General features: G+C 36.8%; 1 protein-coding gene across 1 annotated transcript; it reads right to left on the bottom strand.

The window, feature by feature from the left end:
• Positions 1-332: 332 nt before the first annotated feature.
• LOC141599467 (uncharacterized) lies at positions 333-6,915 on the bottom strand. The gene is made up of 9 exons (XM_074419481.1): positions 6,271-6,915; positions 5,643-5,697; positions 5,467-5,548; positions 5,329-5,374; positions 5,141-5,239; positions 3,005-3,073; positions 2,524-2,878; positions 2,271-2,428; positions 333-1,528 (listed from the first exon to the last, which is right to left on the bottom strand). The coding sequence occupies exons 1-9, from the start codon at positions 6,796-6,798 to the stop codon at positions 785-787; spliced, it is 2,136 nt and encodes a 711-aa protein (XP_074275582.1). The 5' UTR covers positions 6,799-6,915; the 3' UTR covers positions 333-784.
• Positions 6,916-11,356: the final 4,441 nt, after the last annotated feature.

Raw genomic sequence — 11,356 nt, 5'->3', positions numbered from 1 at the left:
GACTATTCATGTAAATTCACTACATATATTTTAGGATAACAAACATCATGACAAACAAATGTGAACCCATTTGCTTTCATATAAATCCTGTCACCTAAAATTCTGGCACTGACCAGAAACGATCATTGCATTGTTAGGACATTGGAAGTGGTGGCAATTTGTTTTTTTTTTTTTATCAAAATATACAATAAGTATGAATTAAGAGATGGCAATATGAATAAATTAATGATCAAAGTTGGTCGATTAACTACTATAGTCAAAAAGTTAGGTCAATCAACTACTATAGTCAAACAAGGACAATATAAATAAGACGGAGAGATATTAGAACTAAATACCGCAGTAACAATCGAGCATCGTCTCATTTCCATTTACCAGAATTACATAAATCGATGATTACCAAGCAACAAGGCATGGGAAGAATACTTCAAGTACTCTGGCTTGAACTATCTCTAAACAAGGACAAATCCTTCAAGACTAGACTAGTAGTCTAAGTTATTGTCGAAATTTGAACAATGATGTCCAAGTATAACACTTGCCTCTACATTAACAAATTGTTGTCGACACCATCGCTTTCAATTAATGTTACACTAACAATATTGGTACACAAATCTGTACAACATCTACTTTTCTAAAAGTACAGTTAAATATATGGCTTCCAACTCAATACCTTCAAATCAAGGAGATAACATCTCGTTACTCTCTACTCACCACCTGGATCAAGAATCTTAACCCATTAAGCTGTAATTAAATTAGGAAGGGGGGGTATTACCGGATTAATTTATTTCTACAGCTGTAATGCCAGATCCGGCTGAATCGAGTCTGTCTTTCCAGAACTCGGTGATCCCGGAGTCTGGAATCCGACATTTAAGTCAGGCGGGGTTGGACAGACTTTTGGCTGACGCCCCACATCAGAAGAACCATCTTCAGCTTTCATGATGCTCGAATTTGCAGGCAGCTCAGCTTCTCCATTACCAATGTTACTACAAGATGGACTGGACTTAAAATTGGGCATGCTGGGGTTTGCTGACCCAATCGGTTTTCCAGTTGTTGATGCAACACTAAGCCCGTAACTACCATTGACACCATTAACACGAGCCATATTGCCTATTGAGCTTGGATTAATCTCTGGTGAAATTAAGGTGGAATTAGCACCATTACTGGCACAAGAAACTGAAGGAGAAGAAATCGTGTTATTTGGTTCGTTATTTAATTTTGTGGGGACAGCTGGCTGATTCACTTCAGACGAGTTCTCCACCTGCGGCTTCTGCTCTAACGTGTTGCCGCCTGATTGTACTAAGTCTTGAGTAGGAACTGTGACCGGAGATGATGACTGACAAGAAGCATTAGGTAACTCTTGTATTGGTTTTTGTGGTGCTTCATTTTCTCCTACCCATCCTGGGCCAAACTTGATGCCAGAGGGCAGACATTTCTCTATCTTCCTAGAAGCCACCTTCCAAGCAACCGGACCGAGTTTAGCTGCAAAATTAGCCAAACTCCTTGCATACCCATATTCCGTGTGAAGGCCCACCTGGATGAAAGAAAGAACCATCAAAATCAAGTTTTGAGTCGAGAGGAATACAAGAGTAAGGCTAAGGGGGTCATATCATGTTATAGCCTATACACTGATATTTGCCTGTATATTATTAACAAGAATATACAGGGTTGAAAGGAGTATGGTACACAATTGAGGAAAACCTTAAAAATCATTGGTGTATCTACATCAAGGCATATGGGGTCCAGGAGAACTGGAAAGATAGTTTTGTTTTTTGCATTTTTCCCACTATTTGTGCGATACAAAAATCAAGAGTAAATTTTGTAAAATAATCCCTTTATCTATGATCCCCAATTTCCCGTCTACCATTCTGAGATGTCCATGAACAAAATACTCACTCGAAAACTTCCCTTTTTTGTCTGCTTTAGCAATCATTATGGTTTGTGACCATAAATCTTTCATTAGCTTCCATTTTTATTTACATCTAATTATGGTACTTAAATTTTGCCCAAAATAAAACTAGAAGGTTATTCATGGAAGGAGGGAGACCATAAAGAATTTTTATTTTATTTTTTTGGATTGCCATTGTTAGTGATCCTCAACCAACCAATTACAGAGTACTTTGAAATTGATCAAGATAGAGAGCGGATTTCTAACGTGTGCCCTAGTTCTTTCAGAGACGGAATACTCCCCAACAAAAATCAGTGGAAAGGACTTCTTAAATTCAGATATTGCTCATAAAATACTAGCAATTAAGAATTAGAAAATGCAAACTTACGGCAATCAGTTGTTTTCTCTCCCCAAGAAAAGTATTAAGCACAGATGGCTCGTGTCTAGACGCCAATGCACATGAATGCTTGTATGTATTGCGTCTAGTCTCATCAAGCACTATTTGTCTTTTGCCATACTTCATTGAAATTCCCTTCGCAGCAGAGCCTGGCCAAGATATGCATGACAAGTCATGATTCCTGAGAGAGAAAGAGAGACGTGCAAACAAAAACACAAACGCCAGGAAGAATGACCGCACTTACCGAACATGTCGTCGGGCCTGTCAAATTTCTCAGCTGACCGTCCCATATAAGGTTCACTATTACGAGAGCTCAATAAAGCCCGTGCGAATGACTCAGTTGATCCATACTTCTCCATCTGAGGAGGGCCTTTCCGATGCTCATTGTTCGATCGGTTGGTAGTTCCCCCAGCTGTAGCAACAGTTGCTTCAGAGAAGTCAGAGTTGGCGCGCACCAAAGGTGGTCTTCCAGGTCTCTTCAAATTTTTAGGGGGTCTGCCTCTCCTCACAACCTTTGGTTCTGGATCTAGTTCATTATCATCACTATCCTGTCGTAAGTTATCAAAATTCTTCTTTGCCAACTCTTGGATAGAACCCGCCTGTTGAAGGCAAAAAAAAACAAGAAAAAAAAAAACCGAATGGTTAAAAACGGAATCACAGTGTCGGACTGTCAGGATAACACCTTTTACACACCAAGCAGATTGGGGGAGGGAACAACTTGTTACCTGCCGAAAGTAGATTGTATCTGGAGCATTATACTGCATTGCATTTGAACATATCAAGTAGATATCTTTCTGCATAACAAGGAAGGGACATCAAAATACAGCAAAAGTTGCATTAACTGGAAGAATGAAACAAAAGGTCACATAAGCCATCACAAGAAATACGAATGCATTGCTCCAAAATTAGATATTGAGTGCTCATAAGCCTCATATGAAACAAAAGGGCTCAAGATAAGGTCAAGTGATGGTCCACATAGTAATGGAGAGTTGAATATTGCATGTAACAAAATTAGCAGTAAGAAAAAAAAGTTATTTGGCAGGCGATTTGAAATAAAAGGTTCATGCTGAGTAAAGCACATTGTTAAAATGCTTTGGCTGGTGGACTGGTGGTTAAATTAAAGACAACCAAATTACAAATATATCATCTGTATATCGATGTCGAAATTAGAAAGTTTCAAATAGATATTCCAAAAGGGTTGTGAGAAAGACCAATTCATAAAAAGGAAAATTTGAAAGTGAGTAAAGTGACGTAATCAGAAATGGAAATGAACACACTTTATATCCCATTTTGGTTTCTTGAGGAGCCATACAGCCCCACCCATGAAAAAAACAATGGATCAAAAGCAAGCTAAAGCTTTCTAAGCCATGTATGCTAATGAAACACAAACTTGAGCTAGAAAATTATACCACAGCTAGGGGGATTTTTATTCTCTCTACAAGACAACATTATCAAATGTCTCAAAAGATCCGCCTATGGAGGAGTAAAGAGTTCATATATGTGAAGCCTATAATGAAAACTACATCAAGTATTGCATTGACCGACGGTTTCTTCATGCGTAAGTAGCAAACGTAATTAGTTATTGATGATTTACAATATTTCCAGCATTTTCCCCAAGTCAGAGAGCAGCGGATTTTTAGCTCCTCTGGCAATCGAAAGAGGAGATTTTGTTTAAGAAAATAAAAACATCGAATCCAGTTTGCACTTCTATTATACCATACTAGCCAATAGAAGCAGCTGAATAAATGAACAGAGAAACACACATAATGAGCAAAATAGAAAAAAATGAATGTCTTCTTATACACAAGAGAGGGATGATGGGAGTGAAAGGAATATTCATGTCTTCCTAGTTCCCACTGCCTAACACTTATTACAAAAATAAAAACTCGCAAAGCTAATCCCCACATCTTAGACATAATAAGTGTGAAATTTGTCACTTTCTGCTCTGTCTGTTTAACAGATCTATAATCACCAATGTCTGTGGCTCTGCTCAAAAGTGACAAAAATAATGGCAACCAACATTGAACTCATAATATGAAAGAGTGGTGACAGAAGAAACTTAAGCCAAAATCCGGATCCTAATTTCCAAGACCCTGAACTGCCAAATACTACCAAAGCACTAGGATAGATACTCAGCTCATCTCTCTCATTTTTCCCACAAGACGACATTAATTAAGAAGTTGCTTAGTCAACAATTCAACATAGGTAACACAAGAATTCGTGCCATGAAGCCCAAGAAAGTCATACTCCCGCCTATTCTTAAAAATTTTCCCGATTTGCTTGTTTTAACCCATTCAATAGAATTACCCCTATTTCGATCTCAAATGTCTCCTTAGAAATTAACCTGTATAACTTGAAATAGAGGAACACATGCGTCTTATGGCCCGCCTTATTAACCCTTATTATCATTTCTGTATTACCCTCACCAATTGTATCCCAGTTTGATTACCTAAATATTCTGTGAAATGAGAAAGGGGTCAATTCCAAAGAATGAGAGTGATAATCTGCATACACATGTCGATTATAATCACAGCTATTCACTATAAACTTCTCATTCATGAATTGCCTAAGCCAATTTATGATAGCTAGCTACATTCACTTCCGTTGTCCTCAATTGCCCATCTTCATAAGTGATTATGAGGCAAAGATTGAAACCAAAGGAAAGTAAGAAGATGGCTACATCAATAGCAATATCAAGCCCCTCGTAAAGAAATTCCAACTAGCAACAAACATGTACCTACAGGCAACCAGCTCAACTTGACAAACCATGAAATCCCGATACATAAATCACCAACAGAATCGAACAAACAGAAAACCCACAACATGATCTGACAAATTTCCAATGTTACACAAATACCAACCTCAAAATCTTCCAGATGGCCATAAGAACCATCCTCAAGTTTCTTCCGAACCGTACTAAAATCCATTGGGTTGTCAATAATTTCATGATAATCCGGAAGCTGCAGAATCACCAAACACAGATTCAAAACAAAGAAACAACTGCTTCAAACTGCATCTAAGCAATTAAAATCATTAACAGTAAATTCACCTCTTCGGCATCCACAGGATCTGCAAAAACTCCATATGTATCCTTCCTGAGCACCCAAAAAAACCCAACTTTGACTATGCATTTAAATCCATACTCCAAAAAGCAAAGTAAACCACATTTATAGTTAAAAGTACGTACTTTTGAAGTCTATCAAGGATAAAAAGCAACAACTTTTTATCAGGTAAAGGAGTAGAGGGTCCATCCTCCAGCTTACTAGACCCTGCAAACATCAAAAATTCAATACCATCCCAATCTTAAACACCAAAAACATTGAAACCCAGATAATCAAATCAAATTAGCTAAAAAATCGAAACCTTGTTCGGTATCGGCCTGCTTTATTACAGCAACACTCTGCTTTTCAACCTGCAACTGCAAAACATTCACAAAAAATATAACTTATCTTCCCAACACAATCCTAGTATCATACTTGTACTACCTAAAATCTCAGTGTCAGTGTTATTAAAACACAAAAAAAAGGACAGATATTTTTAAAGTAGAAGACAAAATGGAACTTTTTGCTGAGTTGACAGTCGAATCATTTAATGCCAACATCATATAAATCCTTGATTTTTTTTAAAAAATCAGTTAAAAAAAGTAGTTACCCATATAATAAAAACCCCAGAAAAATAAAAATAAAAATCAACCGCCACCATATATTTAGATTAAAAAGATAATTCAACACTTTATATACTTACATAAACCAAGTGACAAAGTCAAAGTGCGTCACACTCACACACATACACAAAAATACTAGAATTAAAATTGCGCGAAATCCCAGAAATTCAACAATATTTCAAAAGTTAACAGTCAAATTACCGTTACAAAAAACCCTCCAATTAATCCCTAATTCAAAAATAAACACTCAAATTAGCGATAAGTAAACCCGAATTGATCAATAAATTAAAAACCCCCAAAAATGAAACCCTAAAAAATGACAATCACCTTATCATCAATTGAAACAATTCCATCAGATCCGTTTGAAATCGAACCAATCTTCCGCTTCCGATGATTCTTCCCTTCAATTTCCTCAGAATTCTCACTCTCATCCCCATCCCCATCCCCATCCCCATCCCCATCAACATCCTCACCATCACCTTCCTCCAATTCATCATCTTCATCTTCATCTTCATCTTCTTCATCATCAACAACCTTGACCTTCTTGACCTTTTTCCCAATCTCAATCTCATCAAAATCAGAGTTAGGGTTAGGGTTTCGCCTAGTAGATCGGCGAACTGGGCTCCGACCATGAATCCGTTTCGGCGACTGTAACGGTACCTTTTTCGGAGTAATATTTTTATTATTAATATTATTATTAATAATTTTGGAATTATTATTATTATTATTAAGAATATTTTTATTATGTTTTTTGAGTAATTGTTTTTGGAGTTTTAAATTACGTTTTTGGAGATCTAAGAGAGAAGGACGACCTTTCTTCTTCTTCCTCTTCTTCTCCACCACCACCTTCCCCATTTTTATTTATTTATTTATTTATATATTTATATAATATTTTATTTTATTTTTCCGATATTCTCTCTCCTCTTTTTTGAAGGTTTATTTCTTCTATCTCTTGTGTGAAAGAGGGGAGAGTGCTCCTATTTACTTCCTTTTTTGTTTTTATTTTATTTTGGAAAATAAATAAAAAGTGTATTTTTATTTAGTTTTAGTTTTGGTTTAGTTGTTTAGGTGGGGGAGAGGAGGGGTGTGTTGTGTTGTGTTGTGTTGTGTTGTGTTGTGTTTGTTAGAATACTACTGGTTACTGGTTGAGTAGTTAGGAGGGATTTATCACGTGAAGAAGGAAATACAGTTCGTGTGGTTTATACTTGGCTTGACACGTGCATCTCACTAACATAGACATTAAGCTACAAAATCATCTGAATCGGGTTGCCAAGCTCGACACCAATTTTTCACAAATTCTCATTGAAGACATGACATATCCGTCACAAGCTTGTGACGGATACCATTTTACCTCACAATATATCCACTTTTTCCTCTCTGCAACACTATTTATGTGGTCCCCTTTCTCCACTAACCCATTTTGTTACCATTTTTTCTCACAAAATATCCGTCATAAATGGTAACCCGTCACAAGGGAGACCAATTGCCTCTCCACCTTGACTCGCACAGTCGCATTTAGCAAACGACTTCCAAATCACTCGACCACTATACAAGTCACTCCCAAGTAAACTTGTATCTGCCATGTTCTAGAAAATTGAGCTCTCACACTAGAACACCATAGACTCCACCTTGAGTCTACAACCGTCCAATATATATACCCTGGACTGGGTCTGCCGTCCAATAAGCCCTGGACTAGGCCTGCGTCCATTTAGCCCTGGACCGGGCCGCTTAAGGATGCTCCACCTTAAGCTCAGCACCCCGAAGGGTTAGGGACTCCTTTTGTTATATGAACACTCTTGCTAAATTTAAATCTGTGTTTCTTACCAAACACACGCTGCTCATTAAACTCAAGGTTACTCACCTTGACACCATTAAGAAGATCCCTCTTGCACAATTGTTGTATCCCTCTATCACCCATATGACCAAGCCGCTTATGCCATACCTTAGTCTTCTTCTTGTGAATTACGGATGCACAACTTGCAAAATTAGTCAGTGTTTCACCTTGCAATACATACAAGGAATTTTGTTTGACACCTTTCAGCACCAAACTAGAACCCTTCGTGACAGACAAAATCTCCCCTTTACTCTGGAACTCATATCCTAAATCACTTAATAAACCAAGTGATATAAGATTCTTCCCTAAAGCTGGAACATGTCTCACATTAGTCAAAGTACACTTCTTACCCTCAGCAGTCTTCACCTTGATTGACCCAATACCCACTACCTCACAAGTAGCATTGTTACCAACAACAACGCGACCCTCATTAAAGGACTCATAAGTATTAAACCAATGCTTGTGTGGACACATATGATAAGAACACCCCGAATCTAGAATCCAACGATCAATAGGACTAACGGAATCAACCACAAGTGCATAGTCCGACTCCGAATCGTACTCCAAATTCTTACTTTGAACTACAGCCGCATTAGACTTAACTTTCAACTTAGGACAACTAGGTCTTTTATGCCCGGGTTCCTTACATAGATAACAGATAACGAAATTATCGCAGATATTGGTGTCCGGAATATTAGCCTTAGCCTTTTTCTTCCGAACTCCACCCTTTTTAGTATTATCAACAACTAAACCCGCCCCGATCCGTTTTCTAAGTCAACAGTTGCTTTTTGTCGCAACTCCCTAGTGCAAAGTGTTGACTTCACTTCCTCTAGGGTCAATGTTTCTTTACCAAGAACAAAAGAATCCACAAAATTCCCATACGACCCAGCAGTAAAGAAACCAAAGTGAATTAAAGCATCATCTTCATCCTCAATCTTAACATCTATATTACGCAGATCTAGTAATATAGTATTATATTTGTCTAGATGATCACGAAGTGACATACCTATCTGCATCTTGAAAGAGAACAGACGTCGTTTCAACAACAACTTATTGGTGAGCGACTTTGTCATGTACAAACTCTCCAATTTCAGCCATAACCCCATTGCGGTCGACTCATCGGCTACCTCGGTTAGGACATCGTCTGACAAACTCAACAAGATCGATGAATGAGCCCTCTCCTCCATTGTTAACAAGGCGGGATCTTCCGTCTCTCGGTCACCCTAGGTTCAACACCCGCAGCCAAGCTTCGATCTTCGTCACCTTCGTGGAGAAACCCGGCGTCAAGGGTTTCCCGGATGCACCGCTCCTTTAGCAAAGCCCTCATCTTTATCTACCATAGTGCAAAACTATTCCTCCCGTCGAACTTCTCAATCCTTATAGTGTCAGTTGCCATCTTCTCCTCCCTGGATCCAAAAAACCTAAGCTCTGATACCAATTGTTGTGCGGAAGCGATACGGAGTAGATGCAAAAATAAAAGACACAAAGATTTAACGTGGTTCACTATCAATGCGATAGCTACATCCACCAGGGCGAGGGAGAATAATTCACTATGTCGGGAGAATTACAGATTACAAAAGATGAGCACAGAGTTTTTCTAGATCTGCCTCTTAAAACTCTCAATGTATTTGCCTCACAAATCTCTCCTTAAAGAATAGCTAGGTTAGGGTAGTGTTTATATATTAAACTACCCTAACAAAGATTATTCTAATTAGGAAATAAAATAATACAAATAATCACAAATAAACTAAGGACGGAAGACGGAAGTTGGAAACCCACGTAATAAACCAAAGACTAATTAAACTTGGAAAAAAGTGTTGGGCCCCACTATTTTCCAATACCAACGTTAAAAATCACGTAGCAACAACAAAGGACCAACATTATCCACGACCCGCAGATACACACAAGCTGCTCGCCGTGTAGCGGCCTTTTCATTACTTCTTTTATTCCCTAGTCTATTTTAGCTCACCGTAATCAAACTTCGACATACGTAATGCGACATACGAGTCACATTCTAACATTGCCAATTTTTTTAGGCTTGAGAAGCTCCGAGCTGAATCTCACCTCAAACTCAAACTCAAAAGTAGAGTTGATCATGGGTTGGGCTCGTCTCAATGGGCCCTTAACCAGCCCGAGAATAAGGCGGGCGAGATGCAGGAGATGTTACCCGGAACCGGCCCGTGGTAGGTTTTAGATGGATTTGGGCGGACCTAACTAATTACTCCCCCTTATTTGGAATAATTCTCCCTATTTATGGGTGACACGGGAATTAAGGGTGTGTGAATTAAATAAGCTAAAGCATTGTGGTAGCCGGTATGGTGAGTTAATTGGAGAGAATAAATGTATTGTGGGGTATTAATGTATTATTGTGAGGTGAGGTGATTAAAATAAGTATAAAATTTTACTAAATAAGGAAAGAGATATAAAGTATTGTGAATAGATAAAAAAGGAAATAGTGAGGGTTATTTAGAATAGAAGGGAGTATTTTATTTTATTTTTATTTTGGAGGGCCAAGGGCGGGCCGGGTTTGAAATTTAAAACCCTGACCCAGTCCAGATATAGAGCGGGCCTAGCGGGTCGGACCAAATGTGGCCCGTGAGGCGGGTCTGGCAAGTTGGAGTTGAATAAAGTGCTAAATCCCTCCTACTACTAAGAGAATAAAAATTCTCAACAGTTTTCCCTCCAAACTTCACCCACTTATATAAGGAAAGAAATAAAATTTTCTCATTAAACTATAATATTTTTCTTAAAGCATGACTTTTTTTTATTAAATTCTAAATTATAATTATATAATGTTTTGATCAAAATAAAATAAAAGGAGTATAAAATTATAAAATACAAAATCGTTAATTTTTCTTCGAAAATGACTTAATGCATACTTAAACTGTATAAAACAATAAAATAATATTATTACCTACGTGAAAAAAAACTCATTAAGATAATTTAAGCAAAGTTATAAAATAAAATCATTAACTTTATATTAAAAAAAATTCATGACATACTACGTTTTTTTTTCTCATATTAAAATACAATTAGGCGAAATATAAAAATTTGAAGGTATAAAATTAGGAATGAATCCTCCTATATACTAAGAGAATAAAATTCTCCAATGTTTTTCTCCAAAAGGTATCAAGCTAAATAAGAAAACAAAAATACTTCTTTCTTTAAATTATTATCATTTCATCAAAATATAACCTTTTAATCAAATAACAGTATTTTCTTTGAAAATCTAAATTATAATATTTTAATTAAAGAAGATAAATTCACTATAATTTTATAAACTGTAAATCTCTAAATTTTTGTTATGTATTATTTTATATGAGAGAATGACTTGACACATTTTGTATAAAACAAAATATTAAACTGATATAATTAGCTTCATCACACAAAAAATAAAAAATCATTAACATAGTTTGAGAAAATTTATTATTTGTAATCATTAGTTTTATGTTAAAGAAAAAAATTATTAAACATATTTTATAACTTTACTAAATTCTCTTGATTAGTTCATACTTCATTTTTTTCTCATATCGAAATACGATGAGGTATATGAAAAATATGAAAAATTAATAATGTATC

This window comes from Silene latifolia, chromosome 9 (genome assembly GCF_048544455.1).
Source record: "Silene latifolia isolate original U9 population chromosome 9, ASM4854445v1, whole genome shotgun sequence".
NCBI classification, from domain to species: domain Eukaryota; kingdom Viridiplantae; phylum Streptophyta; class Magnoliopsida; order Caryophyllales; family Caryophyllaceae; genus Silene; species Silene latifolia.
The sequence above is the reverse complement of the archived record's forward strand: the minus strand, read 5'-3'. Positions and strand labels throughout refer to the sequence as shown.

What these genes read in the sequence shown, in the direction of transcription:
- LOC141599467 (XM_074419481.1), bottom strand. Translation starts at nt 6,798, where the DNA reads ATGGGGAAGGTGGTGGTGGAGAAGAAGAGGAAGAAGAAGAAAGGTCGT. An exon ending in ATACAATCTACTTTCGGCAG is followed by an intron (nt 2,879 to 3,004) that starts GTAACAAGTTGT and finishes TGCCTTCAACAG; the next exon opens with GCGGGTTCTATCCAAGAGTT. An exon ending in AGAGAAAACAACTGATTGCC is followed by an intron (nt 1,529 to 2,270) that starts GTAAGTTTGCAT and finishes TCTTTCATCCAG; the next exon opens with GTGGGCCTTCACACGGAATA.